The 18,002-nt window shown below is 39.5% G+C and overlaps 2 protein-coding genes across 2 annotated transcripts; one reads left to right on the top strand and one right to left on the bottom strand.

Moving 5' to 3' along the window:
* The first annotated feature begins 6,906 nt into the window (after window positions 1-6,906).
* LOC126083586 (olfactory receptor 11G2-like) lies at window positions 6,907-7,860 on the top strand. Its single transcript, XM_049897464.1, has one exon. It carries the CDS (start codon window positions 6,907-6,909, stop codon window positions 7,858-7,860), a length of 954 nt encoding a protein of 317 aa, XP_049753421.1.
* An 8,584-nt stretch (window positions 7,861-16,444) lies between these two features.
* LOC126083587 (olfactory receptor 11G2-like) lies at window positions 16,445-17,413 on the bottom strand. Its single transcript, XM_049897465.1, has one exon. The coding sequence runs from the start codon at window positions 17,411-17,413 to the stop codon at window positions 16,445-16,447; it is 969 nt and encodes a 322-aa protein (XP_049753422.1).
* Between the last annotated feature and the right edge of the window lie 589 nt (window positions 17,414-18,002).

Raw genomic sequence — 18,002 nt, forward strand, 5'->3', positions numbered from 1 at the left:
AAAAGCTTGCAAGTGGCCATCTAAGAAGCATCAATTTGGTCCCAACCCACCTGGAGTAAAGGAGAATGAAGAACACCAAAGACACAAAGAAAATATTAACCCAGGAGACAAAAGGTCCACTTAGACCAGAGACTCCACCAGCCTGAGACCGGAAGAACAAGATGGTGCCCGGCTATCACCAATGATCGCTCTAACAGAGAACACAACATAGAGTTTCAGACAGAGCAGGAGAAAAGCGCAGAGCAGAACTGAAATTCATATAAAAAGACCAGACTTAATCGTCTGACAGAGACTAGAGAAACCCCTGAAACTATCGCCAGCAGACCCTCTGTTAACCCAGAACTAAAACCATTCCAAAAGTCAACCCTTCAGACAAAGATCATATTGGACTATAAAACAAAAAATAATACTCATGAGGAGTGTGCTTCTTAGTTCAATCAGATACATGAGACCAAATAGGCAGCTCCTCTTTGGAGGCAGGAGGAGAAGGCAGGAAGGGACAGGAACTAGTCCAATAGACACATGAAACTCGGGATGCAAAGTGGGAGTGTGCTGTCACATTGTGTGGATTGCAACTAATGTCACATAACACTATGTGTATAAACTTTTGTATGAGAAATTAACTTGAGCTGTAAACTTTCACCTTAAGCATGCAAAACAAACAAACAAAATCCTCAGAAGTTCTTCATGCTCCTTAATTTTTTCTTATTTCTGCTCCACAGGTTTTAGCTCAAGTTAAAGGAAGAAATGACTATGCTTGCTGTGAATGCAGATAGGCAAAGACCTGAATCTTTAAATAAATCGTATCTGAATAAAATCTAACGGTGATTTATAGGTAAATTTATTCACTGGTCTTCCAGTAGATGCCCAGTATTCACAAAAATGATTAATTTCCTCTTGTTATTTTAAAATTAGATCTTTCAAGAGCACAAATCTCCAAATAAATAAATTTTGATATAGTCACCCACAGATTTTCTCCCACTAGTCTGTCAGTTTGTCGTACTGTGGGGGCTTGCTGTTATGTTGGAAACTATGCCACCAGTACTCAAATACCAGCAGGATCACACGAGGTGGACAGGTTTCAGCTGAGCTTCCAGACTAAGAAAGACCAGGAAGATGGACCTGGCTGTCTGCTTCTGACCACCTCATAAAAATCTCATGACTAGCAGAGGAACTTCATCTGATATTGTGCTGGAAGATGAGCCCCACAGATTGGAAGGCACTCAAAACATGAAGCGAAGAGCTGCCTTCTCAAAGTAGAGTCAACCTTAATGACGTGGATGGAGTCAAGCTTTCAGAACCTTCATTTGCTGATGTGGCATGACTCAATATGAGAAGAAACAGCTGCATATATCTATTAATAATCGGAACTTAGAATGTACGAAGTATGAATCTAGAAAAACTGGAAATCAGAAAAAAGGAAATGGAACAAATAAACATCGATATTCTAGGCATGAGTGAGGTGAAATGAACTGGTATTGGCCATTTTGAATAGTACAATCATCCAGTCTACTATGCTGGAAATGACACCTTGAAGAGGAATGGCGTTGTATTCATTGTCCAAAAGAACATTTCAAGGTCTATCCTGAAGCACAATGCTCCCAGTAATAGGTTAATATCCATATGCCTACAAAGAAGACCAGTTAATACGGTTATTCAAATTTACAAACCAACCACTAAGGCTAACGATGAAGTAACTGAAGATTTTTATCAACTTCTACAGCCTGAAACTGACCAAACATGCAGTCAGAATGCATTGGTAATTACTGGTGATTCAATGCAAAAACTAGAAACAGAGAAGAAAGATCAGTAGTTGGAAAATAGGGCCTTGACAACAGAAGCAATGCTGGAAATCACATAATAGAATTTTGCAAGACCAATGACTTCTTCATCGCAAATACCTTTTTCATCAACATAAACAGCGATTATACATATGGACCTCGTCAGAAGATATACACAGGAATCAAATCGACTACGTCTGTGGAAAGAGATGATGGAAAAGCTTAATATCATCAGTCATAACAAGGCCAGCGCCCACTGTGGAATAGGCCATCAATTGCTCATATGCAAAAAGTTGAAGCAAATTAGAAGTCCACGAGAGCCAAAGTACTACCTTGAATATATTCCACCTGAATTTAGAGATCATCTCAAGAAGAGATTTGACGCATTGAACACTAATGACAAAAGCCTGGACAAGTTGTGGAATGACATCAAGGACATCATACATGAAGAAAGCAATAGGTCATTAAAAAGACAGGAAAGGAAGAAAAAGATCAATATGCGTGTCAGAAGAGATTCTGAAACTTGCTTTTGAACACTGAGTAGCTAAAGCAAATGGAAGAAATGATGAAGGAAAAGAGTTGAAGAGAAGATTTCAAAGTGTAGTTCGAGAGGACAAAGTAAAGTATTACAAGGACAGGTGCAAAGACTGGAGATATAAAACCAAAATGGGAAAACATACTCAACCTTTCTCAAGCTGAAAGAACTGAAGAAAAAATTCAAGCCTCCAGTTGCAATATTCTACTGGGAAAATATTAAATGAAGCAGGACGCAACGAAAGAAGAGGGAAGGAATACAGGGAGTCACTATACTAAAAATAATTAGTTGATGTTCAACCATTTCAGAAGGTAGCATATAATCAGGAACCAAAGGTACTGAAGGAAGAAGTCCAAGCTGAACTGAAGGCATTGGCGAAAAACAAGGCTCCAGGAATTGTCGTAATACCAGCTGAGATATTACAACAAATGGATGCAGTGCTGCAAGTGCTCAACTCACTTATGCCAATGCCAAGAAATTTGGAAGACAACTACCTGGCCAACCGACTGGAAGAGACCCCAAGAAAGGTGATCCACTGAATGTGGAAATTATCGAACAATATAATTAATATCACACACAATCTAAATTTTGCTGCAGGTCATTGAAAATCAGTTGCAGCAGTGCATTGACAGGGAACTGGCAGAAATTAAAGCCAGATTTGGAAGAGGACGTGGAACAAGGAATATCATTGCTGATGTCAGATGGATCTGGCTGAAAGCAGAGAATACCAGAAAGATGTTTACCTGTGTTTTATTGACTATGAGAAGGCATTTGACTGTGTGGATCATAACAAATTATTGATAACATTGCCAAGAATGGGAATCCAGAACACTTAACTGTGCTCACGAGGGACCTGTACACAGATCAAGAGGCAGTTGTTTGAACAGAAGAAGGGGATACTGCGTGGTTTAAAGTCAGGAATGTTGCACATCAGAGTTGTATCCTTTCACCATTTCTAGTCAATCTGTATGTGGAGCAAATAATCTGAGAAGCTGACTATATGAAGAAAGTGGCATCAGGACTGGAGGAAGACTCATTAACTACCTGCGTTATGGAGATGACACAACCTTGCTTGCTGAAAGTGAAGAGGACTTGAAACAGTTACTAATGAAGATCAAAGACCACAACCTTCAGTATGGATTGCACCTCAACATAAAGAAAACAAAAATCCTCACAACTGAACCAATGAGCAACATCATGATAAATGGAGAAAATATTGAAGTTGTCAAGGTTTTCATTTTATGTGGATCCACAATCAACAGCCATGGAAGCAGCAGTCGAGAAATCAAAAGACACATTTCATTGGGCAAATCTGCTGCAAAGGATCTCTTCAAAGTGTTGAAGAGCAAAGATGTCACCCTGAAGACTAAGGTGCGTCTGACCCAAGCCATGGCATTTTCAATCCCATCATATGTATGTGAAAGCTGGACAATGAATAAGGAAGACAAAAGAAGAGTTGATGCCTTTGAATTGAGACGTTGGTGAAGAATATTGACTATACCATGGACTGCCAAAAGAACAAACAAATCTGTCTCGGAAGAAGTGCAGCCAGAATGCTTCTTAGAGGCAAGGATGGTGAGGCTGCGTCTTACATACTTTGGACACGTTATCTGGAGGGATCGGTACTTGGAGAAGGTCATCATCCTTGGTAAAGCAGATGGTCAGTGAAAAAGAGGACAATCCTCAACGAGATGGACTGACACAGTGGCTGCAACAATGAGCTCAAGCATTACAGTGATTGTAAGGATGGCGCAGGACCCAGCAGTGTTTCGTTCTGTTGTACATAGGGTGGCTTTGAGTCGGAACTGACTTGAGGGCACCTAACAAAAACGCACAGATTGTTTTCTGTATACATATATCAAAATGTAATGCTTGTTTCAATTGGTCATATTGTTCTTCTCCAAGCAACTTTTTTTTTTTTTTTTTTTTTAGTGGATCATACATGAAAGAATCTTATTCATTGCTCATTAAAAATCCAAATGTATATTCCTGATTAGCAGGTAATCACGCTTCATTTTGTGATTCTGGAGCTCCAGTTCTCTCCATCTTTGCCTTTAACATGTTTAAAACGTGATTTTCGTGGTCACCATGCTCAACTGCGTCAGAGATTATCAAGGACTGTGTATGAGTGAGACCAGAAGTGTTGCACATCCATTTTCATCACATTCCACTGACTGGAACTCGGTACCATGACTGTACCTAATTGAAAGGGAGGCTTAGAAATGTAGTCTAGACTTGAGGAAGAGGAAATAGATTTTTCTGTGTCACACAATTGATTTCCTAATTTCTTGGTCAAGAAACATCTACCCTACTGTTGGATCTATGTATGGAAATAGGGGTTTTTAAGGAAAAGAGTAGGTAGCACTGTGGATGTCTGGGAATAGGATCATTCTGAATGTAGTGGATGAAGTCTTTAAACTGCCATTTGGACAATAGGAATGGGAGACTCTGGGTCTAGGATGCCAAGCTTAACAAATCTTGAAAGCAACAATGCATCTTATATGGAAAAGCTTTGTTTGCCAAGGGGTAATTTATGATGGTCAGGAGAAGTAACTCCGGAGGAAGCACTACTGTGTTAACAGCCTACAATCTGTATGTATGTGTGTGCGTCCACACATGCATGTATGCACGTTCAGGTAGTTCCACCTTCAGCATGATAATCACTGAAGAGGAAACACACTCAGGTCTGTGTGATGACTGTTAATTGTACCCATTGCTCCTGGGGTTGTGGTCTCCGGAGATAAGACCTCATAATCTGGAAGGGATAAATGATGGGGAATGGAGAGATGCCTTGGCATGTTGTATTCCCTGAGTAATTTCACAAGGGGATGTCTGTGAAGAAAGGAACGAAATGGTGCTTTACTAAAGAGCTAACATCTCAGACCCTTTGGCTGCATTTAGGATACATGGGCACATGGAGCAGTAACTTCTCTCCTATGTCTCAGGGCCCATTTTGTTTCACATATTGTTATAAAAAAGGAATATAAAATTTCATGATTATTCTATTACACAAGGCTTATTAGACATAGGATAAAGAAAATGTCTTTTGTCAAATTTTCATTTTGTCTGTGCAGATCATCTTCAAAAGAATTTTATTCCTAGAAGATGAGAAAATAGGGAATTTTTCTTTTAAGTTATTGGAAATAATTGAAATGACTAACTGGATTGTTTATTGTTCTCTTTCTCACAGATGACAGCATAGCAAGTCTCCTCTGTGTGTCTTTGTAAGTAGTAGCTACTTGATTTCATGAAATATAATATTCAGATTGAAAAGATTTTTTAAAAAGTGGGGGAGGGGCTAGGGAATCAACTATTCCAACTCATGGCCACCCTCTGTGTGTCAGAATAAAATGGTGCTGCAGATGGAAGTAGATCATCAGGCCTTTCTTGCAAGGGACTTCTGGATGAACTTGAATGTCCAACATTTTGGTTAGCAGTTGGGTCTGTCAACCATTTGAACCACCTAGGGAATCCTTGCTAATTTTATTACCCTGTACCAAATAGTCTTGCAAAATGCTAATTAGATAAAGCTCTGATTATCTTTGTCTTCTAGATCATCTCCTGTTTTCCACTGACTGACAAGCTAAGGCTGAACTAGTCACACTGGCATGGAGTTTTCTGCCATGTGGCTCCGTCTTTGTCCCTTATAATTCACCATTCTCTTACAGGTATTTTAACTTTCATTCTTTTGGACTCTTCCCAGATCAGAATTTCTTGTATCCTAAATCTTTTCTTGTCTCCATTATTGCCCTTGAAAAATTCTATCCTTTGCTGCCAAGGTCCATATCCCACGCAAAAAGCCTTCCCTATTTTTTTCCAACTGCACATAATGTCCATGTTTCTGAACGACAACAGAAAATTTTCTTTTGATTTGTCACATCCTGCTGTGACTGTCAGTAGAAGCACCATGATACAGGTGGAGGGATGTTAACATGCACCCCATAATCTATAGCAGCACTCCATGAAGATGCCTCAAATAAACATAAAAAATATTTTCCTTGCTATGCAAGCAACTAAGGTTTCAAGGCAAATGTCCTAACATCTTTTCCAATCAGATTTAAGCTCTTAAAATTCCTCTGTGTAGAAATCCTACAGCAACCTTGTAATTGTTTAAAGTAGCTTTGAACAAAAGGTATTTGGTATGAGCTCCGTTAAGACCAGGGTTTTAGCTTGTTTTATTTATTGTTCTTTCTTTATCTCCTACTACCCCCTAGAAAACCAAACCTGTTGTCATTGAGTCAATTTGACTCATATCAACCCTATAGGACAGAGTAGAACTGCCCCACAGGGTTTCCAAGGAGTGGCTGGGTGGATTCTAACTGCTGATCTTTTGGTTAGTGGCCAAACTCTTAACCACTGCACCACCAGTGCTCCATCTCTTACTACAGTGCCTGGCAATATTATATGCTCAATAAATGTTTATTGAATAAATGAGGAGGGAAAGGAGATGAAGAAGAAAGAGCGGCCAACCCTAATGATGTCACAAAGCCAAACTGAGAAGAAACACATATTTCTTCACTGGGAAGAAGAAAAGTAGTATAAATATTTCTGTGGTTCTTACTATCCCTGCCACCTTCACAGGTCAGACCAATGAGGATCCTGAAGACCAGTAATATCTCTCGGTCTGTGAATGAGTTCATCCTCCTGGGCTTCCCCTGCCGCAGAGAGATTCAGATCCTCCTCTTTGTGCTCTTCTCCCTCATCTACCTCCTGACCCTCATGGGGAACTTGTCTATCATCTGTGCAGTGTGGTCCAGCAGGAAACTCCACACACCCATGTACATCCTCCTGGCCAACTTCTCCTTCCTGGAGATCTGCTATGTCAGTTCTGATGTGCCCAAATTGTTGGCCAACATCATCTCCCAGACCAAGAGCATCTCCTATGCTGGCTGCCTGCTCCAGTTCTACTTCTTCTTCTCCATGTGTGCTGCTGAGAGTTTATTCCTATCGGTGATGTCTTTTGATCGATTTCTTGCTATTTGTAAACCTTTGCAGTATCGCACCATAATGACCAATCATCTATGTGTCCAGTTAGTGGTTTTCTGCTGGACAGGTGGCTTTCTCTGGCTATTGACCCCTTTGTCCCTAATATCTCAGGTGCCCTTCTGTGGTCCAAACACCATTGACCATTTTCTCTGTGATCTGGCACCCTTACTGGCATTGTCCTGTGCTCCAGTATCTGGAACTACTCTGACCTGTGGTATTACTAGCTCTCTCATTATCTTTCTCACCTTCCTGTACATCCTTGGCACTTACTTCTGTGTCCTCAGAGTGGTGTTGCAGGTGTCCTCAGGCTCGGGGAGGCATAAGGCTTTCTCTACTTGTGCCTCCCACCTTGCTGTGGTGTTCTTGTTCTATGGCTCAGTCATGGTGATGTATGTTAGCCCAGGTTCTGGGGACCATCCTGGGATGCAGAAATTTGTGACCTTGTTCTATGCTTTGGCAACTCCATTCTTCAATCCCCTGATCTATAACTTTCAGAACAAGGATATGAAGGAGGCATTAAAGAACATTTTGTGTTTGTGTTTTGTGGGAAATTTCTGAAGGATTCAAAAATTGAGTTTAATATGACACATCATTGGTGTTTAGAAAGGTGAAAGATCATGAGACAAATGAGATCATGTTGTTTTCCTTCATTTTAATCCATTTTCATTCATTGGGAAGATGGCTTAGAAGAATTCATTAGGCTCATGATTTAGTTTTAGAAAGCTATTTTTATTATGTTCCAGATATGTCTGGAATTAGATAGAATTCTGTATTTGAAATCCAATTTAATAAATTTTCATATTTTTCTCTATAACTGAAATTCTGACTATTCTTTTGGTTTTCATTAGATACTGCTTGGTGTATCTCAACATCCTAAAATTCTGTCTTTATCAAAGCAAATTGTTCCTTTTCAGAGCATAGCAACTAGTGAATGTATTGCAAATATGCAAATAGTTTACCAATAATCCTTCAGATTGAAAAAAATACTCTAAATATCATGAACAACTTTTAGCACTACTGTAACCTGACCCTACAAATGCCAGTAAATTTCCATTAGTCCTTAAACTAGTCAAAGCCAAATTTGGCCCATTCTGCATGCTCAGTAGGGCCAGCTATGGCCACTAATTGACCTCAATAGAGGTTGCAGCAACTGGTGGAATGAATCAGAAGAAAAATCATCACCTGGACCCTATTCCAAAGTGAGAGATCTGACAATAACCATATTACTGCCTGTTTCCTGACTGCCTTCTAGAATTTTCCCTCACCAGTATGCCTGTGTGGGCACTGTCTTGCTGCCCAAATCACACATGAGCCCTGCTTCCCCATAGTTCAATGAGTAGGATCTGAGGAACTTCCTCCCAGCTCCTTGCTCTGGGCATTGCGATAAAGTTCTTTTCTCTTTCTCAAAGGCCGGTGTCCAGATTATTTGCAGGTCTAAGCACACCTGACAGAACTCACCTTCTAGTGTTTGGTAACATTATTATTGTATCTCCCATAATCCCAACAGTAGTTTTGGACACAAAAATTTTTCCTCAGTAATGTTCTGTTGACTTGATTAACTTTCCAGAATCTGCCAACACCATCACTTTACTGAAAAAGCATAACTGTTTGTGGTCAAGTTGATTCCAACTCACGGTGATCCAGTGTGTTACAGAGAGCTGTGTCATAGGGTTTTCTTTACTATAATCTTCATGGAAGCAGATCTCCAGGACTTTTTTCTGTGGTGCCACCGGGTGGGTTTGAATTGCCAACTTTTAGGTTAGTATTTCACAGCAAACTGTGCCACTTGGGGGCTTCTTTACTGCTTTATTAAGTAGGCCCAAATCTTCCATATGCAGATGCATGAAGATTAGTAGTATATATTCTAAGCTAAAGAGCTATAGAATGTGTGAGATCACTGCCAACCAGGTGCACTGATTTAATTTACAGTATTGACTTCATGAGGAGGTCTCAAGCTAAAGCTCGATTCTAGGAAACCCCAGCACTAGCTTTATTTCCAATTCTAGTTAGACGTCTGCAGCCTCCTGTTGTATATTTTTACATGAATATCCACTTCAAATCCAATTTCCTAATTCTAAATCATTAATCTCCTTTTAAATTAGCTCCTCCATTCTTACTCTTCAATGGCTCCATTGATTTATATGACCCAGATTTGAAATCTTAAATTTTATAATTTCTCATTTTCTAACCCCACTTTGAGCTTGTCGTTTAATTCTGTCCTGCAGTCCTTTTCCACTCTCATTAGTTTTGTCCAGGTCCTAGCACTGCATACCTGTGATGGTGTAATAACAACTTAAATCGTCTCTCTGTCTCTGACATCTCCTATAAGAAATTCCAGAATCATCTTCTTAAAAATCCTTTCTATCAGTCCTCACACCTATGTATAGGATAAATACCAAATTCCTTAGTTTGTAATTCAAGGTTTTTCTCAACCTGTCCTCTAACTTCATTTCTACCTTCATGTGACACACTATCTTCAGTTAATGTATTACAAATTTCATTTTACAACCTGAGCTTAAAACTGTTGTATTCATACCTTGCCCATTTTTAGGCATCACTCATGCTCTCTGTGATAGGAATGTATACTTAATGTTTAAATTGACTAATAAACATCCAAATGAAGATTTGAAAAAGTAATTGGATATGCAAGTCTGAAAGTAAGGGATGAGGTTGGGAGTGGACATAAAAACCTAAGAATTATCAATATCAATATATCAATGATATTTAAAACTATTGGACTCTTTAAGATTAATCTGTGCTGTCCAATACAAATATAATATGAACCACATATATTATTTTAAACTTTCTTGTAGCCACATTAATAAAGGTAACAAACAAACAGGTGAATTTAATTTTAACATTTTATTTAATCCAATATATTATTATTTCAACACATACTCATAAAATTATTAATGAGATATCTACATTCTTTTATACTGTTTTCAACATTTTTAGGTATTTTATACTTACAGCACATCTCAATTAGGATTAATCACATTTCAAGTGCTCAATAGCCACATGTGGCTTGTAGCTATTGTATTGGACAGCACAGCCAAACAGGGAAGAGATCTGAAGATTAATTATAGAGCTCAACACATTTTAAGGTTAAGCAAAGAGGGGAATTGTCTTTATTTTCCAGAGTAAAGTTTCTTTGCCTATAGAGAACAAGCATCCTCTTATTTCCTAGGTTTCCTGGTTTAAAGCTTGATTTTGGTGGGAAAAGGGCCCACTGCCTATGCCATGTGGTGGTGTTCGTGGCCTTTGACGTCCATGAGCCACCGCTTGGAAAGAATCTGTCCTGAAGAATTGTATTTCCTGCTTATAGGTCCTTATTTTTCCCAGACTGACAGTTAGAAATCCCTGTGAAAGCTGGATGAAATTTCCCTCACGCTTTGGTTTTCACTAAAAAGTAGGGAGGTGGGAGATTTAACCAGTTATAGAATAATACCTAAGGAGAATCCCATTTATATACCCCTTCAAACTCATAATTTATATTTTTATGTGTAAATGCACAAAGAAAGGTCTAGAAGTGTGTCCACTAAACTGAACGCATTGCTGAGGAGATAAGCGAGTTTGTAGAGGTGTAGAGACATATGGATTTTCATTATTCTGTACAGTTTTGTCTTTTTACAATGCAAATTTACTCATTATAAAATATGTTACTTGTATAATTAAAAAAAAAAAGATGGGTATAGAAAAAATTAATACAATTCATCCCAGAGTAGCCAAACCTTGGTTATTGAAAAATTTATGTATATAACACTTCGATCAAAATAAAAAATATGTTATTTTTAGATACTTTAATTTTACATATAAACATTTTTATCAAACTCTTTGAAAACCTAGGTATAAATGAGGATCTTAGTTATTTGGTTAATTATGGCCCAAGGAGAAGCTGTGCTGTGGACAAAATGGTGACCTTGCCATATGGGATATTAGATGCTGTAATGAGAGTAAATTAGAAGGACTGTATACAGGGACTCTCTTAACCTGTTGAGCCATTGTAGTGGAGTTGATTCCAACTCATGGTGACCCTATAAGATGAAGTAGAACTGCTTCATAGGATTTCCAAGGCTGTAATCTTTATGGGAGCAGACTGACACAACTCTCTCCCATGAAGTGTCTGGTGGGGTCCAACCCATCACATTTTGGCTAGCAGCTGAGTGTTTAACTACTGTGCCTCCAAGGCTTCCAGGGACTCTCATAAGAACTCAAAATGTTTTCATGTTTGGTGTGTGTGTGTATGAGAGGGAAGGAGGGAGAGAGAGAGACTGCATTAAACCCTGGACTTTCTATGAGAAAAATGCTTTCACGCACATAAGCATACATTTCTGCACACAATTGGAGATCTATGGACCCCCAGGCTAAGAATTTTTGGCTCACAGTGGAAGAATAAGGGAAGAGTTTTCTTTTCCACTCTTCACCGATTCTAAAGAGGAAGAAAGAACGGCCAACATTATATTTCACTTCAGCTAATAGACTCGACGGCAGTGGTTTTTTTTGGTTCAGCTAATAGAGGCTTTTGCAAATGATGATTTCTTTCCCTTTTTCTAAACTTCTTTGTCTTAGAACTCCTGGTAAGGCAGCAATAAACTATAAGCAGCACAGTACCTTTTAACACTGCCTATTATTTGGGTTTTATTATGAGATGGAGCACTGGTGGCTCAATGGTTAAGAGCTCAGCTGCTAACCAAAAGGTCGGCAGTTTAAATCCTCCATTTGCCACTTGGAAGCCATCTGGGGCAGTTCTACTCGGTCCTACAGGGTCACCGAGTCAGAATCGACTGGATGGCAGCAAGTTTGGTATCATGAGATAGAGAAGTCCTTAACTACCCATGGAGTCATTTATTACTTTTTCTCCTCCTGCTCCCACTTCTCTGCTATCCTGTGGGTGGATCATTAAGTCCTACCCTGTGTAACCTCTAGAGAGAACATACCTAGGGATATTATGGGGAACTAAAAATGAATAAATTATAAGAGTTGATATTTTTCTTTTGTCTTAGCTGCCTAGTATTTCAATTCCCCTTTTTATTAGAGGGAATGACAATATTATAAGTCTTGGAGCTTATCTTACTGCAATTAGAGCTCATATTGTTACGTATTATTTCTCTCATCCTTCTTCACAACTGTGGCATGGGAATGTACTCTTGGCTCTACCAAACAGATACGACTACACCAAGTTTTGATTCAGGGGCTAGTGATAAGAGAGACAGAAGTAGCAGCGGCATAAAAAAATTACACTGCCTCAAGTAGCGCAGTTTTTGCAGGAAAGAAGTTCTTATCACAGAAGTGGCAGTGGTTCAAACTGTAGCATCTAATGGCCCATGGCAGCAGTTGTGACCATAGTGATGATGGTTACCTCATCATATGAGTTGTGCAGGATTGTTTTGGCATTCATCTTGCAAACTTAGCCCTGGTCCTTCTGCTTTCAATGACTATGTGATATTCTTGTATTCCCATCAATGAATCTTTTACACTGCCCTGCTAAATCAACCAGAGTCAGATTCTGTTGTATGCAAAATCCTGGTAGAGTTATATTGTAGTAGAGTTATCTCACATAGGTCTCAGTAATCTTTAGAAAGCAAGGAGAAACTAGCCCTTTTAGGATTGCAAATTGCTATGAATTAACCCCTAGTTCGGTAATGGTTTAGAAAGCTTCATAACTTTGCATTTCTGTTATAGAAAATGGTCCCCAAAGCCAAAATAACTTGGGAGGGGACTTTAAGATGTCTATTTGTGTGTGAGGAACCCTGGTTGTGCAGTGGTTAAGAGCTCAGTTGCTAACCAAAAGGTTGGAAGTTTGAACTCTCCAGGGGAGAAAGATGAGTGGAGAAAGATGAGGTGGTCTGCTACCTTAAAGATTTGTTGTTATGTTGTTAGGGGCCGTTGAGTCAGTTCTGACTCTTTGTGACCCCCATGCACAACAGAAGGAAACACTTCCTGGTCCTGCACCATCCGCACAATCATTAATATGTTTGAGCCCATTGTTGCAGCCGCTGTGTCAATTCATCTCATTGAGTGTCTTCCTCTTTTTTGGTGACCCTCTGATTTATGAAGTATGATGTCCTTCTCCATGGACTACTCTCTACTGATAACATGTCCAAAGTACATGAGATGAAGTCTCATCATCTTTGCTTCTAAGGAGCATTCTGGCTGTACTTTTTCCAAGACAGATTTGTTTGTTCTTCTGGCAGTCAATGGTATATTCAATATTCTTCACCAAATCCAAAGAATTCAAAGAAATCATTTCTTCTTGGTCTTCCTTATTCATTGTCCAGCTTTCACATGCATATGAGGTGATTGAAAACACCATGGCTTGGATCAGGCACACCTTAGCCCTCAAAGTGACTTCTTTGCTTTTTAACACTTTAAAGGGGTCTGCTGGGGCAGTTCTACTCTGTCTTATAGGGTCACTATGAGTTCAGATCAGCTTGATGGCAACAGGTTTGGTATTTTATATTAATGTGGAAAGTTTGAATCGAATATGAGGTCTGGATTGAGTATTATCAGTCAAATCATTAGTCTTTAATATATAGGAGACAACTTCATAAACCATCACCTATTCACCCTCTGAAAAGAGAAAACATTGTGCCACTGTTAAAAATATGAGCATTTCTTGAGAATTAAAACTACGATGAGATTCCATCTCACTCCAACAAGGCGGGCATTAATCCAAAAAACAGAAAATAATAAATGTTGGAGAGGCTGCAGAGAGATTGGGACTCTTATACCCTGCTGGTGGGAATGTAAAATGGTACCACCACTTTGGAAATCTATCTGGCGTTATCTTAAAAAGGTAGAAACAGAACTACCATACAACCCAGAAATCCCACTCCTCGGAATATACTCTAGAGAGATAAGAGCCTTCACAGAAACAGATATATGCACACCCATGTTTATTGCAGCTCTGTTTACAATAGCAAAAAGCTGGAAGCAACCAAGGTGTCCACCAACGGATGAATGGGTAAATAAATTGTGATATATTCACACAATGGAATACTACGCATTGATAAAGAACAGTGATGAATCTGTGAAACATTTCATAACATGGAGGAACCTGGAAGGCGTTGTGCTGAGCGAAATTAGTCAGAGGCAAAAGGACAAATATTGTATAAGACCACTATTATAAGATCTTGAGAAATAGTATAAACTGAGAAGAACACATACTTTTGTGGTTATGAGGGGGGAGGGAGGGTGGGAGAGGGTTATTTACTGATTAGTTGGTAGATAAGAACTGCTTTAGGTGAAGGGAAGGACAATACTCAATACACGGAAGGTCAGCTTAACTGGACTGGACCAAAAGCAAAGCAGTTTCAGGGATAAACTGAATGCTTCAAAGGTCAGCAGAGGAAGGGTGGGGGTTTGGGGACCATGGTTTAGGGGGACTTCTAAGCCAATTGGCAAAATAATTCTATTATGAAAACATTCTGCATCCCACTTTGAAATGTGGCGTCTGAGGTCTTAAATGCTAACAAGCGGCCATCTAAGATGCATCAATTGGTCTCAACCCACCTGGATCAAAGGAGAATGAAGAACACCAAGGTCACACGATAACTATGAGCCCAAGAGACAGAAAGGGCCACATGAACCAGAGACTTACATCATCCTGAGACCAGAAGAACTAGATGGTGCCCGGCCACAACCGAGGACTGCCCTGACAGGGAGCACAACAGAGAACCCCTGAGGGAGTAGGAGATCAGTGGGACACAGACCCCAAATTCTCACAAAAAGACCATACTTAATGGTCTGACTGAGACTAGAGGAATCCTGGTGGTCATGGTCCCCAAACCTTCTGTTGATCCAGGACCGGAACCATTCCTGAAGACAACTCATCAGACATGGAAGGGTCTGGACAGTGGGTAGGAGAGATGCTGATGAAGAGTGAGCTATTTGTATCAAGTGGACACTTGAGACTGTGTTGGCATCTCCTGTCTGGAGGGGGGATGGGAGGATAGAGAGAGTTGGAAGCTGGCAAAATTGTCACGAAAGGAGAGACTGGAAGGGCTGACTTATTAGGGGGAGAGCAAGTGGGAGTATGGAGTAAGGTGTATATAAACTTATATGTGACAGTCTGACTTGATTTGTAAACGTTCATTTGAAGCTCAGTAAAAGTTAAAAAAAAAAAAGAAGGCAGAAGGGGACAGGAGATGGTTAAGCGGACACAGGAAATACAGGGTAGAGAGGAGGAGTGTGCTGTCACATTGCAACTAGGATCACAGAACAATGTGTATAAGTTTTTGTATGAGAAACTGACTTGAATTGCAAGCTTTCACTTAAAGCGCAATAAAAAAATAAATAAATACAGTACAATAAAAAAAAAATGAGCATTTCAGAGGGCTAGAAGAGGATCACGCCACAGCAGAAAGTTTGTATTCAGTGCCAACTGCCTATAAATGGCTTATATTTTAATCAATAGTGTCTCTTTCTTGATTTTCCACGTCTATTTTCTTTAAAAGTATACGTGTCCTCCATTAGAAACTCAGAGGGTTCAGAAATCCAGCTTTGGGTAAAGAATACTTAATAATTTAGCATTTGTGAATGACTATATGTCTTTCTATGTAGTCTCTTTAAGAGTGGACCTTTAAGAAGAAACCATACCAATTTCTGTTTTCATTTCCTGCACACTGTGGGCACCATACCGATGCTTGGTAGTAAGGAAAACACAAGTGAGAAATCACTACTATTTTAGCCACATACACTGGTCCTTGGTCTTTAAATAAAGCAATTAAATTTTTGAGAGTACAGTGAGTAGATGCAACATTTCTCTATAGGAGAACTTGCAGTTGGAAGGAAAAATATAGTTGATAAATTGTAAATACATAAAATAGCATTGGGATAAAAGCCAAGATAGAATTTAGCAACATGAGTCTTAGTTCTCGTACATATAAACTTGATTAAGTGAGTTTCAGGATTTTAAAACTATGTCAAAAAAGAGAAATGATACATTTGTGCATTAAAATTATGCAGACCTTTCCTACAATGGATTCTGTGGATTTTCTATGCTTTTGAGACCAATTCTCTCTGTGTAATAAGAGTCACACTTTTCCGACAAGGAATCAAACATTCAGACATCCCCAGAAGATAGTATTTTAAATGAGAAAAATTCTGTACTTCTTAGAGAGTAATGATAGAAAAATTTATATCATTTCTCTATATTTTTAGTAATTACTTTTGTTGGTGCTCTTAGGACTTTCTTTAGTGCATCTTTCATATCTTTGTTCCGGAGGCTATAGATAAGAGGATTAAAGAATGGGGTTGCCATACAGTAAAACAAGGTCACAAATTTCTGTGTCCCAGGATGACTCCTGGACCCTGGGCTCACATACATTACCATGACTGAGCCATAGAATAGGGACACCACTAGGAAATGGGAGGCACAGGTAGAGAAAGCTTTGTTCCTGCCTGAGCCAGCTGGAACTCGTAGTACAGCTCTTAAAACCAAGGAGTAGGACCCAAGAATGTAGAGGAAGGTGAGGAAGATGATGAGAGAGCTTACAGTGGCACAAGTCAGAGTAGTTTTGGGAACTGGGGCACAGGAAAGTGCCAGCAATGGTCCAAGGTCACAGAAAAAGTGGTCAATGATGTTAGGGCCACAGAAGGGCACCCGAGACATAAGAGTTGCTGGCACCAGTATGGATAAAAAGCCACCTATCCAACAGAAGACTACTAATTGAGCACATAGGTGATAGGTCATTATAGTGGGATAGTGCAAAGGTCTACAAATAGCAAGAAATCGATCAAAGGACATTGCAGACAGAAAGTAGCCCTCTGCAGCACACATGGAGAAGAAGAAGTAGAACTGGAGCAGGCAGCCAGCATAGGAGATGCTCTTGGTCTGGGAGATGATGTTGGCCAACAATTTGGGCACATCAGAACTGACATAGCAGATCTCCAGGAAGGAGAAGTTGGCCAGGAGGATGTACATGGGTGTGTGGAGTTTCCTGCTTGACCACACTGCACAGATGATGGACAAATTCCCCATGAGAGTCAGGAGGTAGATGAGGGAGAAGAGCACAAAGAGGAGGATCTGGAACTCTCTGCGGCAGGGGAAGCCCAGGAGGATGAACTCACTCACAGACCCAGAGATATTACTGGCTTCTGAGATACTCATTCTAATCTGTGGAGGGAAGCAACAACAAAGTCCATTGTATTAGCCATTTTATCTCTCTCAAAATTTATATTCATGTTTTCTGACTCATGGACATTCCGCTGATGCACTTTCATGGACAGGTCCCATATGGTTCTGAATTCAATAACTCAGCTGTCAAGGATCTGGGTCAGTCCATCGAGATTACAATTCTAGGAGGATCTGGCCCAATGTGTTATTATACGCTCCCACTGCCCCCACTATGTCAATCTCCATTTTTTAGAGTATAATTTTTACTAACATCACATAATGTAAGGCCCAAACTCTTTTTTGTTTGTTTGGATTTAATTCTTTGATTTATACTTTCATGATATAAACTCTTATACATTTATTTTCTTCTTGTTGCCAAGAAAATTTTGTATAGTACTTTGGGAAATGCCCAGGAAAGTGAAAATTGAATTGGGTCAGTAAAAAGGAACATCTTACTTATTATGTTGTAACTTATGATATTTTTGGGAGATCTGTACTGCATAGGTCTATTGGTAGAATAGGGTGTTGAGGAGGCTGCCACAGATTCCATTTTAGCATGTCCATAATAACTTCTTATGCTAGT

The sequence above is a fragment of the Elephas maximus genome, chromosome 10 (assembly GCF_024166365.1).
Source record: "Elephas maximus indicus isolate mEleMax1 chromosome 10, mEleMax1 primary haplotype, whole genome shotgun sequence".
Taxonomy (NCBI): Eukaryota; Metazoa; Chordata; class Mammalia; order Proboscidea; family Elephantidae; genus Elephas; species Elephas maximus.